Source organism: Heptranchias perlo, chromosome 17 (assembly GCF_035084215.1).
Source record: "Heptranchias perlo isolate sHepPer1 chromosome 17, sHepPer1.hap1, whole genome shotgun sequence".
In the NCBI taxonomy this organism is placed as follows: Eukaryota; Metazoa; Chordata; class Chondrichthyes; order Hexanchiformes; family Hexanchidae; genus Heptranchias; species Heptranchias perlo.
This window is the reverse complement of record NC_090341.1, coordinates 24,786,201-24,813,916: the sequence shown is the minus strand read 5'-3', so window position 1 is coordinate 24,813,916 and position 27,716 is coordinate 24,786,201. Positions and strand designations below refer to the sequence as shown.

Here is a 27,716-nt window from a genome sequence, read left to right as displayed (position 1 = left end):
TGTTGTAATGTAGGAAAATGTGGCAGCCAAATTATGCACAACAAGCAGCTATCAGATAAATGGCCAGATAATCTGTTTTCGTGATGTTGGTTGAGGGATAAATGTTCACCAGGCCATTGGGAGAACTCACCTGCTCGTCTTCAAATAGTGCCATGGGATCTTTTATATCCACCTAAGAGGGCAGGTGGGGCTTCCATTTAATGCTTCATCCGAAAGACAGCACTTTCAACAGTGCAGCAACCCCTCAGTTCTCCACTGAAGTGTCAGCCTACATTATGTGTTCAAGTCTCTGGAGTGGGGCTTAAACCCACAACTTCTGATTCAGAGGCAAGAATGCTACCACTGAGCCAAAGCTGAACCATCTAGCATCTCAATCTTGCTGCTAGTCCTCAGCCGAGCCCTATTAGTATTACACAGCTCACTCCATGATGCCAAGTTACCTATAATCTAATTCATTTCTTTGTGGGAGTTCTTGATAGTTTCATAAGTATATAAATGACAAGAATTTAATAGTATCTCCCATTTTTGGCCGTCCACTCTATTTAAGATTGACTGACTTCTCTGCTGTCATTTCCTGGACAAGACAGTGATTTCTAAAAGGGAAAGTAGTAATTTTCTTGCAATTGCTAGTTTTAGAAACATATGAATAACAGGACTCTATCAATAACTCTCAAACACAAAGGAATAAAATTATAGCTGACTTTACATCTGTAACTTCATTAAAGTTAGTAGGCTAGGATCACTGGTTTTACTGTGGGTTGTTATTAGGGGCTTTGCTGAGGGCTGGTATGATGGGTGAGTTGCGTGGTGGCAGTGGGGGCCAGGAGAGGGGGGAAGGGGGAGGAGGCAAGCTGGGAACTGTTATCGGGATTGGGATGAAAGCTGGGCTGTTAGCTCTGGGCTATTGGCTGGGATCAGAGGAAGGCTGCTAGTGGAACTCAAGATTGCTATCAAAGTTCATAAAAGTGTTGTCATCGAGGGTTAACCTGAAGAAGACATGATGGAATCGTAGTACGTACAGCATAGGAGGAGGCCATTTGGCCCATTGTGCCCGTGCTGGCTCTTTGAAAAAGTTATCCAATTAGTCCCATTCTCCTGCTCTTTCCCCATAGCCCTGTAAATATTTTCCCTTCAAGTATTTATCCAACTCCCTTTCAGGCAATGCATTCCAGATCAAAGCACCAGAGGCGACATGTTTCCTCATGTCGCCTCTGGTGCTTTTGTCGATCATCTTAAATCTGTGATCTCTGGTTACTGATCCTTCTGCCACTGGAAACAGTTTCTCCTTATTTACTCTGTCAAAACTGTTCATGATTTTGAACACCTCTATCAAATCTCCCCTTAACCTCTGTTCTAAGGAGAACAATCCCAGCTTCTCCAGTCTCTCCACATAACTGAAGTCCCTCATCCCTGGCACCATTCTAGTAAATCTCTTCTGCACCCTCTCTAAGGCCTTGACATCCTTCCTAAAGTGTGGTGACCAGAATTGAACACAATAATCCAGCTGAAGCCTAACCAGTGCTTTATAAAGGTTTAGCATAACTTCCTTGCTTTTGTACTCAATGCCTTTTTTAATAAAGCCCAGGATCCCATATGGTTCCTTAAAAGCCTTCTCAACTTGTCCTGCCACCTTCAAAGATTTATGTATGTGCACCCCCTGGTCTCTCTGTTCCTGCACCCCCTTTGAAATTGTACCATTTAGTTTATATTGCTTCTCCTCATTCTTCCTACCAAAATGCATCACTTCACACTTCTCCGCGTTAAATTTCATCTGCCATGTTTCTGTCCATTTCACCAGTCTATCTATGTCCTGATGCCTGTTACTATCCTCCACATTGTTCGCTACATTTCCAAGTTTCATGTCCACTGCAAACTTCGAAATTATATCCTCTCCATTCCAAGTCCAGGTCATTAATATATAGAAAAAGAGCAGAATGTACAAAAGATTGTACAAAAATGTTTTATTACCTTAGATTTGAGTGAATAAACTGCTGGATTTACAAATATTCACACTTCTCAATAGTAAAACAATTTGTTAGTTGCTTATGAAGTGTGATACTCACTGTCAGTACAGTAATCTCCTCAATGATCAGGTAAGATTAAAAATTTGTGAGCTAAGAAGAAGAAGCAGCCATCATTTTGATTGATACCCATTATTTTGATTGGCATGTGATTCTCTTGAAAGGAAAGGGTGAATTTTGATTATTATTTCAAAATGAGGAAAGTATAGACTATAGAGCTGTGAAATTGTTTATGTGTACTGTACCATTTTCCATACAGTACTGATGCAGTACAGTACTGATGCATTCTTTAATGTTTTGGTACTATATGATTGAAGGAGCTAAACAATAAATTATTCTAAGTCATGAAGAACTTCTCCTATCAGTACAGCCAATTGTATGATGATTACAGAAACCTTAAAACATTCTCAGCTTACCTTTCGATCTGGCCAGTTGTATTTTGCAAATACTGTATCATAAGTATCCACAGCTCCATCAGTAATCAGCATAATAGCTTGGCTGCAAGTGCTTCCATGACCCGTGTTGTTAAACTAGGAAAAGTAGGATACAGGAAGAGAGAGCATTGTTAGAATAACTATTTCTTACATGAAGAGATAGCTTCAAAATTAAAGGTGCACCACCTTCTGCACAAAGTGTTCTTCACTTGTGGAATGAACTTGTATTTAACAACCTCATATCCAGTATGCTTCCTGTATTTTTCTTTTGTTTATTTGCGCTAGGGAGCTTGAACAGGTTACATTGTTCTTCCATTGATAATAAAGGGAAAAAAAAAGAATCCAGATGAATGGCCCTCTTGTGCCCATTGTTCATCAGTGATGTAGTATGCTGGGATATGTCATAAAGTCTATTTTGTTTTGTTTCATTTATCATCACTTATTTTGAAAGGGATCAAGCAGACTTTTTAAAATCGATTTTTAGTCACAAATAAGTCTTATCTTTTGAAGCCACTAATTCCCTGTGAGCACTGTAACTATCGATCTGCTACTGTTATCAAAAAGTTAAAGTCTACACAGCTGAGAGGTAATTAATGAGGGAAAATCCAAAGGCTCCTAAGGCTGGGCAATCATTTCCTGCCATTTGCCTTTCAGGGTTCAGTTTCAGATATAAGAGGCTTTATTGTATTAGGAACATAGAAACGGGAGCAGGCCATTCAGCCCCTTGAACCTGTTTGGCCATTCAATTAGATCATGGCTGATCTGTATCTCAACTCCATCTACCTGTCTTGGTTCCGTAATCCTTAATACCCTTGCCTAACAAAAATCTATCAATCTCAGTTTTGAAATTTTCAACTGACCTAGCCTCAACAGCATTTTGGGGAGAGAGTTCCAGATTTCCACTACCCTTTTTGTGAAGAAGAGCTTTCTGACATCACTCCTGAATGGCCTAGCTCTAAATTTAAGGTTCTGCCCTCTTGTTCCGGACTCTCCCACCAGAGGAAATAGTTTTGCTTTATCTATCCTATCAAATCCTTTAATCATTTTAAACATCTCGATTAGATCATCCCTTAATCTTCTATACCCAAGGGAATTCAAGCCTAGTCTATGCAACCTGCCCTCATAATTTAACCTTTTTAGCCCCAGTATCATTATGGCGAATCTGCGCTGCACCCCCTCCAAGACCAATGTACCCTCCCTGAGATGCGGTGTCCAGAACTTAATTAGGATGTGGTGTTTTATAATGACAGGAACATTATAGCATGTAACTCAAAATGTATTATTCTGCTACAATAGTGGAGCAGTGTATAACTTGATAAGTTCCTTTAAAGTCACAGGGCTAAAATTGGATTGCACCCAAATCGAGGCATGATCATGTGCAATGTGTGCTGTATGCGTCTAATGAGACTGCCAGTAGGACCACAGCAAAATGGTCCACCAGCCTCATTGGTACAGGACTGGTGAGCTGCAAGTGCCAGTTGTGGTCCCAGGGGCAGCTCGTCGGTTGCTGGGGGTGGGTTGCAAGGTCAGCTGGCAGGGGTGCCCGCTGAGGACCCTAAGGCAAATTGGCTGCTGCATTTCCCTACATTACAAAACCAAGGCTCTATCTGCCTGTCCAAGTAGGTGGTAAGATCCCATGGCACAGCTCAAAGAAGAACAGTGAGTTCTCCTGGAGTTCTAGCCAACATTCCTCTTTCAACCAAGTCTTTGACTTTTGGGATTGGCTGATGGATGCAAGTGCTCTTTTTCAATCTTTTTTGTGTTCATAAAGAAATTGAGACATATGGCCTAGCGGGTAGTTTAAAAAAAAATTGTTCTTGGGATGTATTCATTATCCATCCATACTTGCCCAGAAAGCATTAAAAACCAACCATGTGGTATGGGATTGGAGTCACATATAGGCCAGACTAAGTTGGTGGTGGCAAGTCCCTTCCGCAAAGGACATTATTGAGCAAGAATTCAGCAGCTTTCAAGATTGCCAGATTCATTGAATTCCATTTCCTAATGTGTGATGACAGGATTTGAACTCATAACCTTTGGGTTGTTAGTACAGTACCATACCATATGTGTAATGTTGCTGTATTGCTACAGGCACTTAGCAAAGTGGTTTTGTCGCAAAAATGACGTATCATACATTAAATATTATGGTAATTATGTACTAATTTTACCGGCCTTGTAATACTTTGGCACGAGAATAGCTTGTAATTTATTTAAATGGTCTTTCTCTGAAGTTAACTGGCACTATTTGGATTGACTGGACAATTGGTTGGTTTAATGTGTAATTTGCCCTCTGTTCCTCCAGATGGCAGTAATACAGTACCACAATATTCCATTTGGGATTTTAAAATGTGCTTTTGGAAAGGGAAGAAGGAACAGACCCATAGAGATTTTAACAACATGTAGTACATTTAATCCTCTTCATTGGTTCCAGGACGTCCTTCAAATAATGGAAGAAATCATTTAATTTCTTTTTGAAAATGTTATAAATAAAATTCAACTCATAGAATTACCATCAGTTAAGATCTCTCCCAACATATATACAAAATGTTCCTTATATTAAATAGCCCAGGGGATATGGAACCTCTTTATATTATAAATGCCAATGACAAGCATTTTGTGATGAACTACAATTAACTTCTAATGATTTATCATTTGGCATGGAAATTTCAATGCATTCTGACATTTACAGTCTTTATTGTGATTACTCGTCATTCAAATGTCAAAGAATTTGATTTAATTTGCTTTAAAAACTAAAAAAAAGGCCTAATCACTGGTGAGATTGAATTCATTTGCAAAAAGATAATTGCAGTTGTTGCAGGGTACTGCAAGATGACAGCCTGCATGAACTCCTGTCTTTTCCTGGAATAATTAATGGATATTTTATGCTTTACACCAACACAAACAGCTCCGATTTTCCTTTGAAAGTTCTTGAGTTGATTATAACTACTTTGATTCAGCTAAGGTCTGAAATAATGTGAAAGCGACCTCATTATTGTTTACCTGACTACATTTTCTGTTGTTACACCCTATCAAACTGTCAAATCTGGCTTTTACATTAGAACAAATTATACTGATATTAACTATTTTGTATTATTTTTCTCTTTATTATAACTTCAAAAAAACTTGCAAAAGAAGATTTTCTATTCAGCAGACATTCAAGTTTTGATATACCTTTCATATATTATGCATTACCCATTATATAAAATATTTATTATAACCTTTTTCCTTCTATTCACAGGATGCAATATGACAGTAACAATAAAATACATATTTTATACTTGGTACTGCTGTTGAAAGACATTGCTTATATAAGTAATCTGGAGCCCTATTTTCTGATTTTGTTGAAAAATGGGCCAAGTGCACTTTTTATTATTTACCATGTACTAACAAGATATGGGGGATGAGTTTCCACAGGAGTTCTCCCGCTCATTTGCCATAACTTCAGTGGAAGAGCCACGAAAACCCCGGAAAAACGGCATTAACTTTCTTTACACCGTTTCTCCAGGGCTTCCGCGGCCAAAGTTACGGCAGACAATCAGGAGAACCTCCATAGAAATTCACATTCTAGGTTTTGAGACGTGATTTAATGAGTGAGAAAGTAAATAAGCAGCCAATTATGAGACTGTTGCAATAATGATCCTTTAACCCCTTTCATTTAGCGAATGTGCTACTTAATCAGTATAAATGATGAAAAGTTTGGTAATCCTGCTGTGCAGTGTGTAGTATTTTTCCAAAATGGCTGATTGACAAATTATAGAAGCTATTTTTTCCTGCGATGGAAAATAGCAGGATATTTTTGGTGCAGTTCGTAGGTCCCTCAACTTGGTCCAGGGCAACAAGTGTGACAGTATGTCACAGAGAATGTGAACTCCATGTCCATTACTGTGAAGAATGGAAGAAGTTGCATAACTTAATATACACCACAAAGTTAAGATAAGAACATTACTGTAAATTAGCAGCATGGGACATGAGGAGAGTTGCAGTTGTTAACGATATAACCAAAACCGCTGTAATCATACAAAGAAAGATTTGCAAGGTAGTTCTAGTGAAATTAGCAGGATTCTGTAAATGACACGATGGGAAAGAGAATGTGTTAGAAGAAGGAATTTCTATAGGCCAAATTACATATTCTCAATTCACACTAACTCACAAAAAAACTACAGGGTACAAAGTAGAACAGCCTTCTTATTGAATATGAAGAAGAATGGCAGATTTTTTCAAGTGGGGGACTCTCAAAGGTCTTGGGGCTGCAAATGTTGGAGGTCTGCACTGATCAGTTGCCAAATACCATCAATGAGTCTATACACACTGTTTATACTTAGGCACACAGCTCCCCACATAATGAAAATACAGCATCCAGATGGATAATTATGCTCATATACTCATAACAGTTATGATTCAGGCATTCTCAATATCTTCTCCTTACATAAATGGCTTGATGACAGTTTCTCTAAGCAGACCATATCTCTTACAAACTCAGACCTGCATCATTCACTCTCTGCCTTACTGAGTTAGCAATTTACTGCCAACCATAGTAGATTGTCCACTGCAGAATACGTAGGTTGACCACTACATCTCCTGCCAAATTGGAAAGTGGAAAATATTCGCACTCCTGGAATACTTTGTGCAGGATAAACAATGCCTGCACTAATACAGAAGCAAAGCCAAAGGCAAGATGCTAAACAACACAATACTTAGATAAAAGAACTGGAAACAGCCCACTAATTGGGTCTCCATTCTTCATCTCCTGGTAAACAATGAGACAATAGCCTCTAACAGTTGTATTTCCTTTTCTGAGACTTTCCACAAGATAATTTTAACACAGGACACTCAGAAATGGCATAGTATTTTGCTGAATGCTGCATATATTAGTATTTTAATTACACCGCTCTCCATAAAATAGAAACCATTGTTTGTGATCCACATTCGTGCCTGGTTCTCTCAAATAGAGCATCTCTGGTCCACCAATTTGTACCTTGTGAGGGGGCAGCTTCCATTTTGAACCCTAATTACTTAAAATATATTTAGATATTTAAGACAGCTGACAAAAAAATAATCTGGTTTTGGCCCAGAATTGCCCCATCTGCTCTCAGGGCAAGAACCCAGTGGTCTATACATATGAACAGCATCACAAATCACAATGACAATGCTCCCCAGCCACAAATTGGATCCCAGCACAGATCCAGCAAGTCAAGAAGAGAATCCTAGTGAGGTAGAGGAGGAAGTACAAGGTGGGGCACAAAGCTTTGGGAAGGTACCAGAGATGTGGGATTGATGAGAATCCAGGAGGTGCAGGATAGTAATCCAGCAAGCTGATTGTACCTTAGTTGTTTGGGGATACAGACCTTAGTGGACTTACTTTCCAATGGAGAGTGTCGTTTCTTACCTCTGCCCCCTCCCCGGAAGAGAGGGCAGAAGATCCCTACCCAACTCACTGCTTCACCATGGTCAGTTATATGTTCAAGTTGGGCTTGCAACCTTCAGCAGTTTTGTGCCATTCATGGCTGTCAGCCAAATGTATGATAATGGATGGATTTCTAAACCTAATGAAGAGGACTAAAATAAAGTTAAAAAGTGAATAATTAAAGACAATAAATGAGAAGTGAGGAAGATGCAAAGTTGCTGAGGTAGGATGAATAAGTATCAAAGAGTTGTAAAAATCTTGTAAAGTATGTGCTTGGAGCTGTTCAGCATGGCATGAGGAATTGAGGTGTTAAAATGATGCATAAATTACATGAGCTGTATCCAGATCAAAGATAATAAAACATTGACACATATGACAAGGAATTTAGTTCTATGCTAAGTGAAATTAAACATATTTATATTTAACACTGGACAAACAGGGGGCTCTAGGGGGGGAGGAGCTAAACACGATTAAAATCACTAAGGAATTGGTACTCAGTAAATTAATGGGACTCAAGGCGGATAAATCCCCTGGACCTGATGGCTTACATCCTAGGGTCTTGAGGGAAGTGGCAGTAGGGATTGTGGATGCTTTGGTAATAATTTTCCAAAATTCTCTGGACTCGGCAAAGGTCCCGGCAGATTGGAAAACTGCTAATGTAACACCCTTATTTAAAAAGGGTAGTAGGCAGAAGGCTGGAAATTATAGTTAGCCTAACATCTGTGGTGGGTAAAATTTTGGAGTCTATTATTAAGGAGACAGTAGCAGAACATTTGGATAAACATAATTTAATAGGACAAAGTCAGCATGGCTTTATGAAGGGGAAGTCATGTCTGACAAATTTGCTGGAGTTCTTTGAGGACATAACGTACAGGGTGGATAAAGGGGAACCAGTGGACGTGGTGTATTTGGACTTCCAGAAGGCATTTGACAAGGTGCCACATAAAAGATTATTGCTCAAGATAAAGAATCGCTGGATTGGGGGTAATACTCTGGCATGGGTGGAGGATTGGTTATCTAACAGGAAGCAGAGAGTTGGGATGAATGGTTCATTCTCGGACTGGCAACCAGTAGCCAGTGGTGTTCCGCAGGGGTCGGTGCTGGGTCCCCAACTCTTTACAATCTATATTAACGATTTGGAGGAGGGGACCGAGTGTAACATATCAAAGTTTGCAGATGATACAAAGATGGGAGGGAAAGTAGAGAGTGAGGAGGACATAAAAAACCTACAAGGGGATATAGACAGGCTGGGAGAGTGGGCGGAGATTTGGCAGATGCAATACAATATTGGAAAATGTGAGGTTATGCACTTTGGCAGGAAAAATCAGACAGGAAGTTATTATCTTAATGGCGAGAAACTGGAAAGTACTGCAGTACAAAGGGATCTGGGGGTCCTGATGCAAGAAAATCAAAAAGTTAGTATGCAGGTGCAGCAGGTGATCAAGAAGGCCAATGGAATGTTGGCGTTTATTGCTAGGGGGATAGAATATAAAAACAGGGAGGTATTGCTGCAGTTATGTAAGGTATTGGTGAGACCGCACCTGGAATACTGCATACAGTTTTGGTCTCCATACTTAAGAAAAGACATACTTGCTCTCGAGGCAGTACAAAGAAGGTTCACTTGGTTAATCCCGGGGATGAGGGGGTGGACATATGAGGAGAGGTTGAGTAGATTGGGACTCTACTCATTGGAGTTCAGAAGAATGAGAGGCGATCTTATTGAAACATATAAGATTGTGAAGGGGCTTGATCGGGTGGATGCGGTAAGGATGTTCCCAAGGATGGGTGAAACTAGAACTCGGGGGCATAATCTTAGAATAAGGGGCTGCTCTTTCAAAACTGAGATGAGGAGAAACTTCTTCACTCAGAGAGTGGTGGGTCTGTGGAATTTGCTGCCCCAGGAAGCTGTGGAAGCTACATCATTAAATAAATTTAAAACAGAAATAGACAGTTTCCTAGAAGTAAAGGGAATTAGGGGTTACGGGGAGCAGGCAGGAAATTAAACATGAATTTAGATTTGAGGTTAGGATCAGATCAGCCATGATCTTATTGAATGGCGGAGCAGGCTCGAGGGGCCAATTGGCCTACTCCTGCTCCTATTTCTTATGTTCTTATGTAACTTCATGTTAAACCGAACTGCTAGCTGTTGATTCAGGTGGACACTAAGGGAGTGAAATTGGTCAACGCCAGTAGCGTAAAATGGACTGATAGCAAATTGGCAACCTGTTTTACACCACACCCGATTTGCTATCAGCCTGTTTTGCGCTACTGCCATTGTATTCCATGGCACTATTCAAAAACAGTGGGAAGTTTCCCGGTGTTGTGCACAGCATTCCACCCTCAACCAATACAATCAAAAAACAGATTAACTTTTCACTTCATAGTGGTTTGTTGGATGTTGTTGATGTATTTGTGTCTCTTATAACCTCTCAGACTGTAAAATAGTAATCAGTTGCTGCAATATGTTTCATTGCTGCCATCAGTAAACATTGTTTTGTTCAAAACTGGATGGCAATTTGGAAGATAGTGAGGGGGAAAATTGACAGATAAAGCTGGGGAAAAAATATTATTCAGGAGAATGGAATGCATTGACAATTCTGATGTAAGAATTGATAACACATATTTTCCACAATCAATTTAATGATCTGATTTATCAAGCTATCACAAAGTGATGAATACCATCTCCAGTGTTAACTATTGGCAATAAGTAAATATATCACATAAATCAACATGTTTTGTTTTCATTGACAGTTTATTTTATCACACTGATGATTTGTTTTGCCTTTGTCTTAGACTTCCAACATATCAATTACTTTTTAATTTAAAATCAATAGAAATTTACCTCAAAATGCTTCATTATATTAACAGTAGACTAAGCAAAGCCAAATATCATAAAGAGGTCATAACCGTTGAGTAAATTTTCTTCTAAAGAAATTACAGCAATTTTCTAAATATTTTTATCCCATTTTATCTCCCCATTTTACTCTGTTGAGGGTCATTCACCATTACTCCTTTCTTATCCCATTTAAAGCCGAGTACATAAATTCACCAGGAAGGGAAAAAGCGATGTCATTGAATGCCACTACCTGATTCAGAAGGATGAAAGCCTCAGTCAAAGCGAAGCCCAGCATTCCAATTCCTTTTGCATTCAGGGTATCAAGGTGTTCTCTGAAATGCTATTTGGTAGAGAAAAAAATTGGCACAATAAATTTTTTAAAACTTACAATTTCTTAAAATATTATTTTCAGCTTTTTTGGAGCTGTAAACAAATAAATGTTTGTTCTGCTTATGTTACCATTTAATTAATAAATTGCTCTATATGTACAATGCAGAACAACCTATCTCTAATAATATGTGAACTTATTCTGAGACAGTGCAGCAAGATGGCTCACTATTGAGTCACTCATTTCATAGTGAATTCCCAATCACACCTATGCCAAGCAGCCTATGCCAGTGAAGGCTTGCAGATCCCTAGAGGGAGCAAGTTATTTTTGGGGGGAGTGGAATTTTTCGTTCGGTCACTATTTATGATTTAGCCATAATAGTGAGCAGAGGAAACATCGGGGGTTATTTTAACCCCCCAAGGATGGGTGGGAAGGTAAAAATTGTAAAAATATTAAACCCGACCCCAACCCGCCCATTTCCAGCTTTAACGGAAGTGAGTCGAGGGGCGGGTGACCAGCCCATCCTCAGGAGGCGGCTCGGTCAGTGAAATGTTTTAAGGAGGCTATATGCCTCCATTTAAATAGCTTTTTTATTTTTAACTCCTGGGGGCTGGGATTCCCGAGCCTTCTGGTTCACGCCATGTAAGAGGAGGCGAGAAGGATTGGATCGACAGGTATGTGCCTTTATTGCACTGCTTGTGAGCCAGGAGGAGCAGGAGTGTTTCCTCCAGGCCCAACAAGCTTACCTGCCACAATCCGACACACGCGATCGGCTGACACCCCCCCACCACCGTTGACCAACCCACTTGATGACTGACCCCCCCCCCCCCCCCAACCGATGACCACCAGCCCCAATGTCTCTGACCCCCCTCCCCCCGATGTCCGACCCCCCCCTCGATGACCCCCCCCGATGTCCGACCCCCCCCTCGATGACCCCCCCCGATGACCGACCCCCTTCTTCGATGACCGACCCCCCCTCCCCTCCCGCTCCCCCACTTGGTGACCGACCCCTCGATGACTGACCGACCTCCCTCCTCGATGACTGACCGACCGACCGATGGCTAGATTAGAAAATATAGTGTACATTAATTATATTTCAAAATTGCGAGATGACCTCCGTGCCTGATTCTCCAATCCGTGCTTCTGTCAAGCAAGGCTCCATGCTGTCTTTCCCTTGGACACCCTATACTCTTGTTACCGTGGACACATTTGAGACCTATCCTATTTTTGTACTAGAAGGCAATTTTGAAATATAATTAATCTACACTATATTTTCTAATCTACTATTATGAGCCAGTTCTCGGGAGCTAAGTTTTTTGTATTATAATAGATACGTGCGATAGTGTATGCCCATAATTGTAGCATATAATACAGCACGAGAAAGTCATGACTTAAATTCCAATAGCCTTATTGCAGAAATGTTGTTTCAGCTAAGAGCCTGAAAGTGAGGATGGGATGTATTTTAAATGTTTATGATAAGACAGTAGACTCAACTATTGCCACCTATTGCTGAGATTTGCCCAAAGGCAAAAAAAGTCTGGATTATCTTAATGTGTAAACATGAAAGCTAATACAGAAAATTTGTATTTTTCACTTTGAAGCACTGTCATTTACTTTCAGCAGGCTATCATCTATCAGTATGGTTTCCACTGGGAATCTTGCCATCATACTTTAATCCCTCCCTGGAACCAAACATATTACGTTGAGCTGTTAAGGTTACTGGGTTTACTCAAGCTGAGATTTGTTCATATTGCTGACAACACCATCATCTACAGTGCTGGTAATGGGGAAATGCTCTGCAGCCCTTTGAGGAATGTACTAAATTATGAAACATCTGGAGAAGTCCAGTCAGATTAATTGCAATTTCTGCCCTGTGAAAGTCAGTGTTCCAGGCCATCACCCAAAACTTGCATCAGTACACATTTAATAACGCACAGTAAACTCAGTTAAAAACAAGTTTATTTTACCAAGAGAAAGACTTGCTTATATCAGGTATTTACCTATCTATTTATTTCTAGACCTAGAATGTAGCAATAAATTGCTTTTACTGCCAGACACTTTTAGTGTCTGCGAAAAGTACAACTACTTCCAAACCTCAAAACAAAATCTACTGAATATTATACTCAGGCAATTTTAATTTTAATGCCAACACCATGGGGTTGATCTTAGCTCCCTTCGAGTTTTGAGCGGGCAGAGTCAGGGTGAGTGCAAAATGCACTTGCAGGCCCAGATATCTATTACTGTAATATTAGAGTTTGTTTCAATGTCACGGTGCATGAGCTGAAATCTCAGAAACTGGCTGGTCCAGTTGCCTATCTCCTTTTTCTCTCTGATGTAGTCTCTGATTGTTTTCTTTCTTCGTTGCTCTGCTTCTTTCGCTCTTTAACTCACCTTATTGCTGTTTTTACTCTTCAGTTTTTCAGGATGTTAATGGGTCATTTGTTTCCTGATGCCTGAACTGGTCAATCTCTCCTTTTATTTTTGTTTTGTGATATCTTTTTCTTGCTCACATAGTAGTTGATCAAATAGGGTCATTTTTCTCAGTCACACTGCACTGTAAGACTTCAGTAGTCAACAACTGTGCCCCATTTGTCTTTGATTGATAAAAATCCTGCAGCTGTTCTGCCATAACTTAAGACCAGCGGCCACCAAGAACATGCAACTTCACAGGTCCTATCCAATAGTTTATCAGCTATAAAACAAGACTTTAATCATTTAATTTAATTCAGCCTGGGGCCTCAGATAAGTACGATAGGGTAGTTTCAGTACTGTTTTTGTATCTCATTTCTTCTGTCCTCCTTCCCTGAAGGCACTGACACATGTTGGAATACAGTTCCATGAGCACTGAGAATCCTCTAGTATCCCATCCAAGTTTTCTTGTGTGAACCTACAAAGTAAATATTGGCAGACTTCAATATGGAGGGCACCATAACCTAGCTGTCTTCACACAATGTCCACATGTGCACTCTTTCCAAGAGGAGTCACTGGGATAGCTAACAACAGTAAGAATCTACCTAATAATTCTTACTTAGCACAAGGATATTAGTGGCAATCTCTATGTTGCCCCAACTGTGCTCACCTGACACAGCAAAGACTAGGGATTGAATTGGGAACATTTTGGTCTGTGTGGTTAATATCACACTACAAGGCTCATTTACCCATTGATCCATTAGGGAACCACACATTTTTGGTGGGTCAAAATTATGCTGAGTGCCATTTTAATTCACTGGTTAACATACTTATGGAAAATTCCTCTTCATGCTATTGTAATTAATTTATTTTAAATGGGCTCATGACTTCATTACAATAACACACATAGGAAATGTACAAGTGGGTGTTAACCAATGCACTAAAAATAGAGCTCAGTGGAATTTCAACCCCTTAATCTTTTTCTTGATGTTGTTGGCAATTTTGACAAAGTCGTGCAGTACATAATCTCATATGAGTATTTAATGGGATATTTGCTGTAGATGGTATTTACTGAGTCATCAGATCAAACACAAGTAAACCACGGATTTAATAGGACAAGACAAAACACTAACATTAGTTAAGAATAAAGAAATGATTTTATCCTCACTCATCACGTTTCTCTGCATCAGCTAGAGGTTTGGCAAACAGGTCATGCAATCCTCCATTGATGTCAAATTCATACTAAACTCAAGCAACTGAAAACGAACTTGCTGCTGCATGAGACTGAAAAAATATCCTCTTTGCTGCTAAATGCATTATTTCAATATGGTGGACTGGCATAAGTTATCATACGGTCTGCAATTTAGAGTAAATGTCAGCCAATGTTCGCACAACCCAATTTTAACTGCAGGCCAGTTTTCAGTGGGTCAGTAGCTGTGTGAGTTAGAAACTCATCCGCTGCTTCAGAAATGAGGCCCGGAGTATTTTAATTCCCGGGCTTTATTTAAATCTTGCCGGGCAACTTCCCACCCATTCCGTCCAGGAAGTCAGGGGAAAGTGGTGGAAAATTGCCTGCCGACAGGGGAGGCTGCCCACTGAGACTTAGTAGGTGGCGGGATCGTCTGCCGGAGCTGTCCCATGGGAGTCTCGCAATCGTAAAGTGGGGGGCTGAGCTGTTACTAGAAACTCAGTTTAAATATACAATATTTGGCCTAGCTAAAAATTCACACATAAAGTTATAATATAGAAACGTGATATGATGTTGGAGGTATCCCATGCCTGTCACAATAGATTAAAGCTGTTGGCCCTGAAAATCTGCAGAGCAGCGCACCTTGGTGTAAGTGCCAACATGCACCTGCACTGGACGTCTGTTGCTGAGCCTACCAGAGTACGCCTGGTCTCTGCGCCAACCATATACTGGATCGAAAGGAAGGGCCATGACATGAGGACTTCAATGTTTGTAGTTCCTGACCCTTGCCCCACCCCCTTATGGCAATGGCCTTGAATGGGTGGACAATGGCTCCTTCCCCACAAGGCTATATTGCCGCAAAACCAGGACCTGGCATATCCAGTTCCAGCCTAGTTTCTGTTCATTAAGGTGGAGATCCGTCAGAATAGCTGTGGATTTTCGAGGCTATTGTCTATTTAGTGTCATTTACTAGGATTACATGAGGCTGGATGTCAATTTCTCTATATTTTAGCAATTACTGTAAATGCAAATGATGAAATCAGGTTTTGAAATGACTTAAATCTATGCTATTCCCTCATTTACTGTTGTAGTTTATTCATGAAGCATGTCTTCATCATGTTGGTGCTGTCATTGTACCACCATCATAGTTAAAATGTATAAGATTGCTTTCTAAAAATGTACAATTTTCAGAGAGTGGTATCATTCAGCACATCCGCCCAGATTCTACAACTACAATATAATGGATTGAGTAATAACATAATTTGTAAATTCAACGTTTTTGGGGAAGAGAGGGAATTAAATTAAATGATGAAAATTCAAAACAGTACTTTCTTCTTTTGAGATAGAACTGATACATTTAGCTCAGAAACTTCCTGTATCAAACACTTTAATAAGGGCAATGTCGCTTAAGAGGAAAATTTAGAACTTGTATTATATTTTTCACATTTTAGATTACATTAAAGTCAAAATTAGTTTGCCCATTCCTACCAACGTCGGTCAAAAAAATCATTTTCTCATAATACGAACATACGAAATTGATGGGCAGGAAAAGTCCAGCTGATCCATCAAGCCTGCCACACACTCATGATGGCCAGAGCATCCTCCCTTTCCCCCCCCCCCCCATCCTCCCTCCCCTCCCCTCCATCCCACCCCGCAGCCACGTAATCTCCTGGGAGAGGCAAAAAGGCACTATATAAAAGGCAATGTTAATTACTTTCTTTCTTGAAAATGAAGAACAGTTGAATATACAAAGGTGAACAGGTAATTTGTACTGAAGAACAATAGATGGTATACATGACACTGTAAATAATGAAAATTCTGACATCAAAAGATGTGAAATATTGTTTAAACACAGGGGAAGTCAACGCTTGATAAGTGTTACAATGCTGTATTTTTCAGGGGGGGTTGAGTTATTCATTGTATGTATCATTTACTGAAATATACCACATATTTTCCTTTTCTGACATATTTCTATAACAAATTGCGATGAAATGTATTATTTTATACAATAACATTTGCAATGCAAAACGAAGGCCAAATGATGCTATTTAGTAAGATATAAGCATCAAGACACCCAATTTGCACTTATGTCGTTACTATGGCAATCATTGCCATAGGCCACAATATAATTAGTCTGTAATGACAGAATGCATGTGAGGAGTGCGCAGATTGTATCTTAAAGCAACAGAATGCAAGGAACATTGGTCAGTAACCAATTTTGAAGAATGTGTTCCAAAACAAAATGTCACACAAAGAATGAAGAGGTGCTCAAAATGTAAGTGTACATAATGAGATAATCTTAGGGGCAAAATAGAAATTACAACATAATGCTATCCTAAATTTTAAAAGGTGCATATAGAAAATCACATTTTTTGGGGGAGATATCTATTTTCAAATAACCAATTATCAAAACTCACACAAGGTATAAATGCATTATTTATTAAAATGTATGGGGCTCGCTAACTTGAGAAGGAAATAAAGTGAATATTAGAAATGACAGGCTATGAAGTAATGGCTATATTGACACTGACATATGATGAAAATCAATACTTTTCATAGATTGCTCAAAACAGCCTACTTCTCTGAATTCAAAGTTGCTTAATTCAAATTGGTATTGGCAAAAAGAAAGGCCTCTGTGCTGTTTGGTCAAGATTGCTTAACTTGTACTACTGGATAATTAGATTTTTTTGAGCAAAATATAAGTTCAAATTAACAGATGTAAGCTGTAAAGATAAACTTTTGCTGATTATGAATATGGTTCCCCAGCCATCAATTCCATCCTCCTCCCTGACTACTGTCTCAGGCTGAAGAAGACTGTTCACAACCTTGGCTTCCTATTTGAACCTGAGCTGAGCTTCCGATCCCATATCCGCTCCATCACCAAGACTGCCTACTTCAACCTCCGTAATATTGCCCGTCTCCGCCCCTGCCTCAGGTCATCTGCTGCTGAAATCCTCATCCATGCCTTTGTTACTTCCAGAATCGACTATGCCAATGCTCTCCTGGCCCCCTCCCATCTTCCACCCTCTGTAAGCTTGAGCTCATCCAAAACTCTGCTGCCCGTATCCTAACTCGCACCAAATCCCGTTCATCCATCACCCCTGTGCTCGCTGACCTACACTGGCTCCTACATCAACACCTTGATTTTAAAATTCTCATCCTAGTGTTCAAATTCCTCCATGACTTTGTCCCTCCCTATCTGTAACCCCCTCCAGCCCTACAACCCTCCGGGATCTCTGCGCTCGTCCAAATCTAGCCTCTTGTGCATCCTCAATTTTAATCGCTCCATTATTGGCAGCCGTGCCTTCAGTTGCCTAGGCCCTAAGCTCTGGAATTCCCTCCCCAAATCTTTTTGCCTCTCCACCTCACTCTCCTCCTTTAAGTTGCTCCTTAAATCCCACCACTTTGACCAAGCTTTTGGTCACCTGTCCTAATATCTCTTTATATGGTTTGATGTCAAATTGTGTCTGCGAATGCTTCTGTGAAGCGCCTTGGGACGTTTATACTACGTTAAAGGCACTATATAAATATATTGTTGTTGTAGTGTCTGACGTAACTCACCAGCAAGCAATGCCAAACACAGCCAGGATAGTCTGCAAAGTGTCAAGGGCCATAGTGCTATCTCTGGAAACAATTTCACAAAGCACAGATTCAGTAGCTTGAATCCGTTGTTTTATTGATATGGTATGAGAATCCAAGGCAGGTGTAATGATCTGGGAAACTTCTGTATTATATTACATAGTGAAGGACACAATATTGGGAACAGTGGTATAAACTGGGCGACATGGACATGTTGGGCCGAAGGGCCTGTTTCCATGTTGTAAACTTCTATGATTCTATATGTTAATAATGAACTTTTTGACATCACATTTTCTATGTCAAGCATATTGATTCCCCTGGATCAGAAAGGTGAGGGAAAAACTCCTACAGTATGTGGAGAATGCAGAATGAAGAAGAATTATAGGATATCATACCACAATCCCCACGTTCTCCTGACTCTGTCCTGTTCGATCTTCTATCCTCATGACTTGTAGGTCTTAGATCAATTCACTAGCACATATGCTTTTACTATTTTTGTTTTGTTCTTTCTTCTTCCTACAATTCTGAAAGCTTCATCATTGTGATGGCAACCTTTGTTAACAATGCATTAACTGTAACTGTTCACCAGGAGATCTTTGGGACTGGTCTAGACTGACCCACACGTAGCTTTTTCACTCCTGTGAAAAAAGTGCCTCATCTCGTCAGTGCTTTAGAGCTGTCAGTGTCAGAAGGACAGCATAGCAAATTTTAGGAGTGACATTTATGATCAGCAAGTGTGATATTGATTGTAAATCCATTAATAAAGTGATATTTATTTTTAAGAGTGGTTGTCACTTCAAATGAGTTGCAAATGGCAGATCTGTGCCTCTCTCTGATGTTAATTCAGATTGGAACTCACCAGCTCTGTAAATGACAGAGGTACACTCTATGAAACATTACACATGTGGTCCAGTAATGGACTGTGCTGCTAACTCACTTGGCACTGCTGGTATTGCTGTTGTGATGTTATATGTGCTGTTCTTCCCACTGCTACTAGGTGTATAATTTTATTAATATTTTAAACTTTATTTAATGTCAAAATGATTAATAACTTCCCAAATAACTAACAGAGGCTCAAGTAATATTAGAAAATTTGTCAAGTTTATACCATTTATGATATGAATCTGAATCCTTAACTTTGTTACAGGTCTGTCAATATAATTCAGTATCACTTATACGTGGTTACCACAGCTACCATATTTTCTGAAAAATAGTCTGGAATGTTGTACATTCTGACATCTGATCATGTACTCAAATTTTTAACATAATTGTACACCTCTAACATGCAAGGATTCTAGCTATTTGCTTCTCACTATAATACACTAAAATGAATGCAATATGCACAATTTAATTTTAGGGAAAAAAAGATGCTCTGTATGTTACTTTGGTCTATTTGGGCTGTAGAAGCCAAATGGAAGGCAGGTGATGGGCATCTGTCATTTCCACTATGAGCTGGCCACCAGGAATCGTAGAAATGCTAAATGTAAGTGTTGCTTTTGATAGCAAATAAGTTTACTTTTTTTTTTGTTTTCGGTATACAGAACAAATCAGGTATTACCACAGAGAAACTAAACTATCCAGTGGTTTAAATGGATAAACAGGTAAATCAGAATTGTCACATGTTAAAGCTTACATTAATTTTACAATTCCGATAAAACAGTTTTAAGTTGATCAAAAACATACCTCAAAAAAGAAAACTTTTAAAAATCTCTAATACGTATAAAGTTGAATAGGGCCATTTGGAGGTCAGATATGCAAATTCACATTTTGGAACAAACCTTGAGACATGCTGCAGACAGCTTCCTGAATGTTGTTGTTAAAATAGACTACAAACCATAAATGGTGTCAGAAATGGGATTGAAACTAAGCTTTAAAACTCTCAAATCATTTGATACTAGGAGGAAATGTCACAGATGCATGGTGAAAATGGGAACAATGCTTTCTTTGCCACAGCTAAGGGCCTAGGAAGCAAAACAAATGTGCCGCGCCGAGGTGTGCTCTGGCTGGCAGATATTTACGGTCGGCATGGAAAGGTTGGGGATTTTGATTTATTGTAAATGATGGGCAAGTTGCTCGGTCTGGTAATGGGGAGGGTTCTTACAGTCTTTAGGAGAAAGTGTCCTGTATAAGGTCTAGACAATGGGTCCTGCAGCTGCTAAAGACACTTGTGCTGCTGGCTGCTCAGTGATATCCTCCAGCTGCCTTCAGTGGGCTCTTGCTGCACCAGTTTCATATGGATGCCTTGTTGAATTGCTATATTATAAAGAATGCAACAGACCACAATGATCCAGGAAACTTTGGCTGGATTATACTGAAGGGCACACCCAGACCTGTCAAGATATCAAAAGCACTACATCAGCTTGCCCATGGTGTGCTTGGTAATGGATCTAGTGGAGGCACGAACCTCATTGTACCTGTGCTTGGTTAGTATACAGGGATGGCTGTAAAGAAGCCAAGACACAAGTGGATATTTTTTGATCTTCCAGGATCAAACCCTTGACTTGCTGGCTACTTGGAAATAATGGTGCCACACCGGACTGTCGTAAAATTAATGGCTAATGACTGTTACCACGGAATTTGGCATTAACCCGCAGTATCCAGTGCAGATGGTCACACACAAGCTGAACACTATTGGAATAAAAGCCCCTGTGGTTCATGTATGGAGCATTGCTGTTTTCAGGAGTACAATGGGTGCCATCAAGAACACTGGAATCTTACCATTCTGTAAAAACTCAGGACTCTCATGTTGCTCTCTGTTATCCATAGGGAAAGAGATGTACCTACTTGCTCTCTCAAATAAGGAATTGGTCACCTACTTTACACAACAATGAACTGCAGACTGACTGCTAGTGATGTCCCCAGTGACCTCCTGCATAGAGCCCAAGTCAAAAAAGTTCAAGGTAACTGTCACTATCACTGCTGGTCTTGGAGTTGATGGCAAGTCCTCCTGCTGTATGGCGCACAGCTCCGTCTCTGCCTTCCCAGTGAATTGTGGCTTCTGAAGGCATTGCTCCTCTGTGAATTCTGAATAATCTCTTCATGGCCAAAATATCAGTAGGATTAGTTGGGTGAGGAGTACATGGGTCTATGGTGTTAGATGCTTCAATGTGTTGTGTTTGAGTTAAGGATATTGGTGTTTTGGAAACTATCAGTTAAGTTAGTGACTGGGGTAAAGGATTAAAATGTTACACAATTGGTCAGGTTCAATAGATTTGACTTACTCAAATCTAAACCAGATAAATAGCTTCTATAGCAAATCGGCTCTATAAAATATTTATTTAGGCATGGGAATTAAAAGAACCACATACTCTACTGGCTAACCCCGTTAAAAATTTAAATCAAAAGTTGTAAATTATGAATTGTTTTTTCATGGTTCAAACTTGTAATTTTAGATGCTAGGCCATGTAACGCAACTGTCTTAGTGTATACACAGACTGCTGACTTTGATCTACTGTTTCAGTAAGATAGTATGCTGCTTTCTTCTGCCATTATAAAAGTTGCTTAAGAAACACAGCTGTATGGAAAATAACATTCTTGTAAATGCAGTGACATGCACAGTCACACTGCAGATGTTTGGAATACTGAATCTACCTAAGCATAAAATCAGATTATGTTCATTGTATCAAACCTTTAAATGGTAATTAACTACTGAGCTCTGTAATATTATTCAAACAGGCTCATGATAAACAACTGAAAAGGTTAATTGCATCCATACGTAATCTACATACATTAAATTTTAATTCACTAAGGAATTCTAGGAAAACCTACTGAAGGAAAGGGGGTAGATTGATGCAATTAATAAAAATATATTTTTCAAAGAGTCAACTGCCTTAAATTTTCTAATCAGCTTTCACACACATCATATTCTCAAGCAGCTGAACGCGTCGGATAAAGGCTTTCAAGCTTAAATAATGAACAGCAGAGGAGATAGTAGATAGCTGTGTGCATTCAATACACATCAAAACCAGTTGAAATAGGAAAACAAGTTCTTTTTAAAAAAAGAAAATACATACTGTAATGATGTTTACTGAGGACGCATTTTATAATGTTCGATGCATTTTGATAAAACACAGTTGTGGAAAATTTGTTTCAAAATAAAATTCATGCACTTTGAATTTTAATGAAACCATGTATGCTGCCTCTGGGTCTTTTCCCAAGCAGATGCTGCTCTGTCATTCTGCTGCATGACTGAATTAATGGTTTGCAATTCTGTGTGTGACCAGTATTCACTAATCTGTTTCCACTTTATTCTGTACATACATTTTAGTCAAAGCAACTATACCAACATAACCAAATCCAGTGTTACATTCCAATACAAAATGCTGACCTACTTTATAACTTTCTTTTCTAGTGAACTTTTAATACTAATCTATGGCTTATAATAATGCTATACATTTTGGTGTATTGAAATAAGTTATCTATACAAAATTCCATCATTATTTTGTTCCAATATTTTTCATAATTAAACTGAAGAGGGTATGAGTTGTGGAACTATTTCTAGGTAAAGATATATTCTGGAACAGCTGCAGGATAGATTCAATTGTAGAGAAAAGGTTACACTGTCACAATATTTTCTTTTGGGAATTTAACTTTGTTTCCCATATGCTTAAACTAAACAGTATCAACCTCCTTGATTTCTTTGATTAAGTGGCCGTGGGAAGCCCTACCATGTGGTATATTTAAGCCCAGATTTTCCACAGGGGTTTGGTCTCTACTGGAAGATGGCGGGGTGGGACTGCTGCCTGCTCGATGTCAAGAGTGCTCTCCCCATTATCATTTCAGGGAACAACCTCATTTGAATAACGTGGGTGAGTTTCAGGCATTAAAAATGCCTTTCTTTTGAGAACTTGCCTGTTTGGGCACCTGCAGCACGTTAAATTGACAGCCATCCTCGCAATACTTTGGCTGCACAGATCACACACTTGCCTGTAAAAACATCTTTATTGAAGAGTTCAGCTCTTGGGAATATGATGCTTGTAAAAAATGAAAGATCAGTTTCAGGACAAAGGACTCTCATTCACAGATTCCAATGTGGAAGCAGGAGGCTAGGAACAAGATGGAAACATTGATTCATAAATTGCTCTGAGTGGCAAACCACCAGTGGTCGCCGCTCATTAGATTTAAATTCACCCACTAAGTTACCACGTTCTTTTTGGCGGCACCGTCCTTGAACTGCGAGTTCAAATAACATCAGTGTTCTTTCCCGGGCTGTGTGAGTGGTGAAAGGATCACTAAGGCCCCTCAACCAATCAGCTTGAATCAAGCCACACTGTGAGAACCAGGAAGTGCAGTCTATAGACAAACAGCGCAGACTAAAAACCTGGATGTGCCTGAAAAGGTATTGTGAAATGACATAGAGAAAGCGAAATAAAGAGAGGATAAGATTAAAAGACTGAGCTAAAAGAGACAGAAGGAGAAAGTAAAAAAAAGTTACATTTTTTAATTTAATTTTTTTTAAATGTCCAAAAATTATTAAAATCAGGAGTAATGAGACTACTCATTTTTAAAAGCTAATTTTTAGTTCCAGGGAGGTTGTTTGGCAATTAAGACTTATCATGCTGTTAAAACTTAGTTTAGACTTAAAAAAATGAGTGTGCCTATTTTGTGGCAATATTTCCAGTTGGGCAGGAGAGCAAATTGGCGCTCGTCCACTGGTTCTATTGATTGCAGCCAGCGAGGTCCCTTTAAGGCGAAGCTATCAGATTGCCGGCAAACCAGGAAGAGTTTGACTGCACATGTTCGGTCGCTGGAACTTGCTCTTCAATTTCGTCACTAGTAACGGTGAGAGCTGTTAGGCTCACCGTTATTTTGAAAGCAATTTCAGGTCCATTGTTTAGATGGACAGACAAAGGGCAAGTGATGGACAGATAAGTGAAGTCCACCAGCAGCATGTAGAGCACATTGAAGGACCATTTATCAGCACTGCAGTCTATGATGGAAGATATGGTATGTCCATCTGCAGCAGTGGTCGCCATGACAGACTGGATGTGGTAAGTTTGGTAATCAATTGCAGAACAAGCATCACTAATCGCATTGGCACCATTAGATCTGCTTTCCCGTAGAGCAGCGGGGGTGGGGGGGGGGGGGTGCAGAGCCAGTACCAAATGCTAGCGCATGGCCAGAAAGTGCAGATATTAGTGGTGTCTCTCAGGATACCACCACATTTGTCCACCTGCCAGTTCTTCCAATGCCTGCTCATGTCAGAAATAAGGCAGGGGCAGATTGCAGCAGCTTAATAGGTGCTGCCTGCAGGAGGTCAATCCCAAGACTTAGCTGATGAGGGTCACCTCAGTCCCAAGAAACTCAGCAACCTCATGCATTCCTGTCAATCAGGTAGCGCATAGGAGAAACACTAGATTAGAGCTAAGAGTTCAAAATTCACATACTAGTACCAAAGTGGTAAGAGAGCTTTTACACATACAGCAGGATAGATTTTGACTTTGTGCACTAATATAAAATGGGTGATAGTGAATCAACAGCTTGTTTTACATCCTTCCTGATTTTTATTTCCATTGCAGTCAATAGAAACATTTTACACTACCACACAAAGTCAAAAGTACCCAGATATGTGTTGACAAGAAAATTATGGTGGTCTTGAAGTTTATGTGCATGCCAACTTGTTAAGTAGTGCAGTGAAGGGATGGGGAAAGATGTAGTCAGGACTTTTAATGCATTGGCTAGGAATGGTAGTCAAGTGAAGATATGCTGTATGAAAGTGATACGCATTTCTCTTCCAACAGGCAATGGGTTCTTTGCGTCCTTTAATGTCTGCTGCTGTTCTTCACGCTACAAATGGGGTCCTTTCTCTTCCAGGGCTTCCATGATGAGGCTTCTTACAAAGGCAGAGTTGTGCAGCACGCACATGAAAACGATCCGTAAAACCCTAAATGCACCATATTGCAGAGTGCTCCTGACCAATCCAGGAACCTGTAGTCCTCTTTTAACATGACAATGGGGTGATCAATTAGGAATCTGATGGCTGCATGCTCAGCTTGTGTCCTGGTGTACCGTATAGCTGTCATCAGCCATGGTTGCAGAAGGAAGTCTTAATCTCCTAAAAGTCGCCCAAAGACTCTTCTTCTGCGATCTGTTCTCCTGCAGATCAGTGGAATTGATGAGCCCCAGCCCCATGGGAGTGGCAGTGGCACAATGGGAGCCCTCTTTCAAGGTATCTGTACGTCAGCTCCTTGACTGCCCCCTCAACCAATACCCGCCATTGTGCCAGGAGGCCAGCTGGGCCAGACAGCTCCGGCAGCAAACAAGGTGCAGCGGTCTGCAGCTGTGCCCTCGAGCACTCAGAACTCATCGGCCATGAGCATCTCAAGGCTCCCAAGATGAGCAGCTTTCCACCAGCTTTGTTGAGGCCACCAGAGGAGCATCTGGTAGGAGTAGTGGACTCAGTAAACTTATTTTTAAAAAAGGCACCAGGGGTTGACACTTGGGTGAAAAATGAATAGAAGACAATTATTGTGCTGGGAATTAAATTTATCACCTTATTCACATTTGGTACTTTTGTATGTATTATCAGTATGTCACTGATATAGAAGTTGGCTGAATGGTTTCAATGTTCTTTAATGCAGGATTAAGGGAGTGGTGAAGGACGTTACAAGGACTGTTAATGCAGAGGGGCTTTATGTATGTTTTCAGGGCAGGAGAATGAGCAGGTCACTGGAAGTGCTGAACAACTAACTCATCCCTCACATCTCTTGTTGCAAGGCATTGAGATGGCCCTCCTTCTTTTGCTGTTTCCTCACCTTCACCCTGGTCTTCCTTGTCCAACAAGTACTGCTGCTGTTGCTCTGCCTTCTCCAAATGCAGGTATCTCTGTATGGCAAGGTTGTACAAGATGCAGTACACTACCATGATGCAGGAGACTCTTTGTGGGCCTATTGTAGGAAGCCCCCAAGCCTGTCGAGGCACCTTAACCTCTGCTTCAGCAGCCCTACGGTGGTCCCATGGCATCGATTATACCTGTGTTGCTCAGGTATGGTGGGGTTGTGGAGGGATGTCATGAACCATGTGTGTAGGGGATATCCCTTGACTCACAGCAGCTATCCTGTCACATTAGTGGAAGGGTCGAATTTTGGGGGCTGGTTGAGTGTCACAGGATAAAAACGTCATGATAGAGCCTGGGTTCCTTGCACAAACTTTCATGATCCTGTTTCTGTGATCGGAGACTAGCTGAAGATTAATGGAGCGATGGCCCTTCCTATTGATGAATGCCTGGTGTTTTGGAGTCCTGATGGCAACATGTGCGCAATCAATAATGCCCTGGATGCCCTGCTGCAAATTCCAGTTCTCTCTTAAGTTGACTATTGATGTCAATGGAGAACATGATGTACACAAGTTAGTCCTGGTGAACAAGACATCGGTGATCTGCTTAATGGAGCGGTGTACTGCAGAATGGGAAATGCGGGAGATGTCCCCTGTAGCAGAGTGGCAAAGAAGTTAAAGGCTGTGATGACATTTACAGCCACTGGCAAAGCATGGCCCTCTGGTCCAGTAGGCCACAAAGATCTGTAACATCCTTCTTGGAGAAATACAGTCTTCTGATGCACTGCTCTATTTGCTGGGAATGGCCTGCTACGAGCCCAGCTGCTGCTCATGCTCATTGCTGAGGCTTCTGCTGCTCTTCCTCCAACTGCTCCTCCACCCAAATGAAATGGCAATAATAGCAGCCATGATAAGCAGATAGAGCTTAATGAGGGTAAGTAAGGCAAAAAAAAGAGAAACAAGCGGTCTAGAAGCTGGAAACTCTCCTGACACAATGGTACTTCGATCCAGGATCCAATTACCTGCAGGTGAGTGTCCCTTTAAATACTGCTTCAGTGACTCTGAGAGACCAATCCCCCTAGGTTTTACTAGCAGGTTGGGTGCTGGCCGTGACTTCCATAATTTCACACTAAAATGGCATTAGGGTCCTATTTGCGTCCCAGGACCTCGATTTGCATGTATTCATGAGCCCTCTACCTGCCTCTAGGGGTGCCTCAGCGACTAAAAAACTGTATGGTTAAAAAGACGACCAGTGGGAACAGGGCGGTAAGTACTCAGCAGCAATTTTAACCACCCGCTCCGTTCCCACCAGGAACTTGCCTGAAGTTGCTGCACCATTTGCGCATAAATATTGGTGAGCACCATCAGCTTCGCCATTATTTTGACAGCAAAATCTGGGCCTCTTTTTCCAGTCATTTTCTGCTTCTATTTTATGATGGAATGATAAGGAAGTAACTGTGAAACATGGAGACAAAATATAATAATTAAAATAGTTTAGAGGTTAGTGCATGCCTTTCAAACTGGCACAGCTGTGTCTGCCAATCTGTACAGTTTAGTTCAAACTAGTGAGTATTCTACATCTATGGGTCAAAGTGACAGATGCTCAAGCAGCTGATGTGGCTGGAGGCAGCGTACAGACATCTGAGGCAAACATGGGTAAATGTGGAAATCAGAATATGCTTGAAGGAAACCTCTAGGCTCCAAATGATTTACAGCTAATATACTGAACTCCAAGCACCAATT

General features: G+C 40.4%; 1 protein-coding gene across 1 annotated transcript in view; it reads right to left on the bottom strand.

Annotated features, from left to right (window-relative positions):
• Positions 1 to 27,716, bottom strand: part of cacna2d3a (calcium channel, voltage-dependent, alpha 2/delta subunit 3a) — a 633,142-nt gene that overhangs the window by 274,238 nt on the left and 331,188 nt on the right. The window contains exons 10-11 of the mRNA XM_067998742.1: positions 10,946 to 11,035; positions 2,438 to 2,551 (exon numbers count right to left, since the gene is read on the bottom strand). Coding sequence (XP_067854843.1) covers positions 2,438 to 2,551; positions 10,946 to 11,035 — 204 coding nt within the window. The remainder of the gene's footprint in view (positions 1 to 2,437; positions 2,552 to 10,945; positions 11,036 to 27,716) is intronic.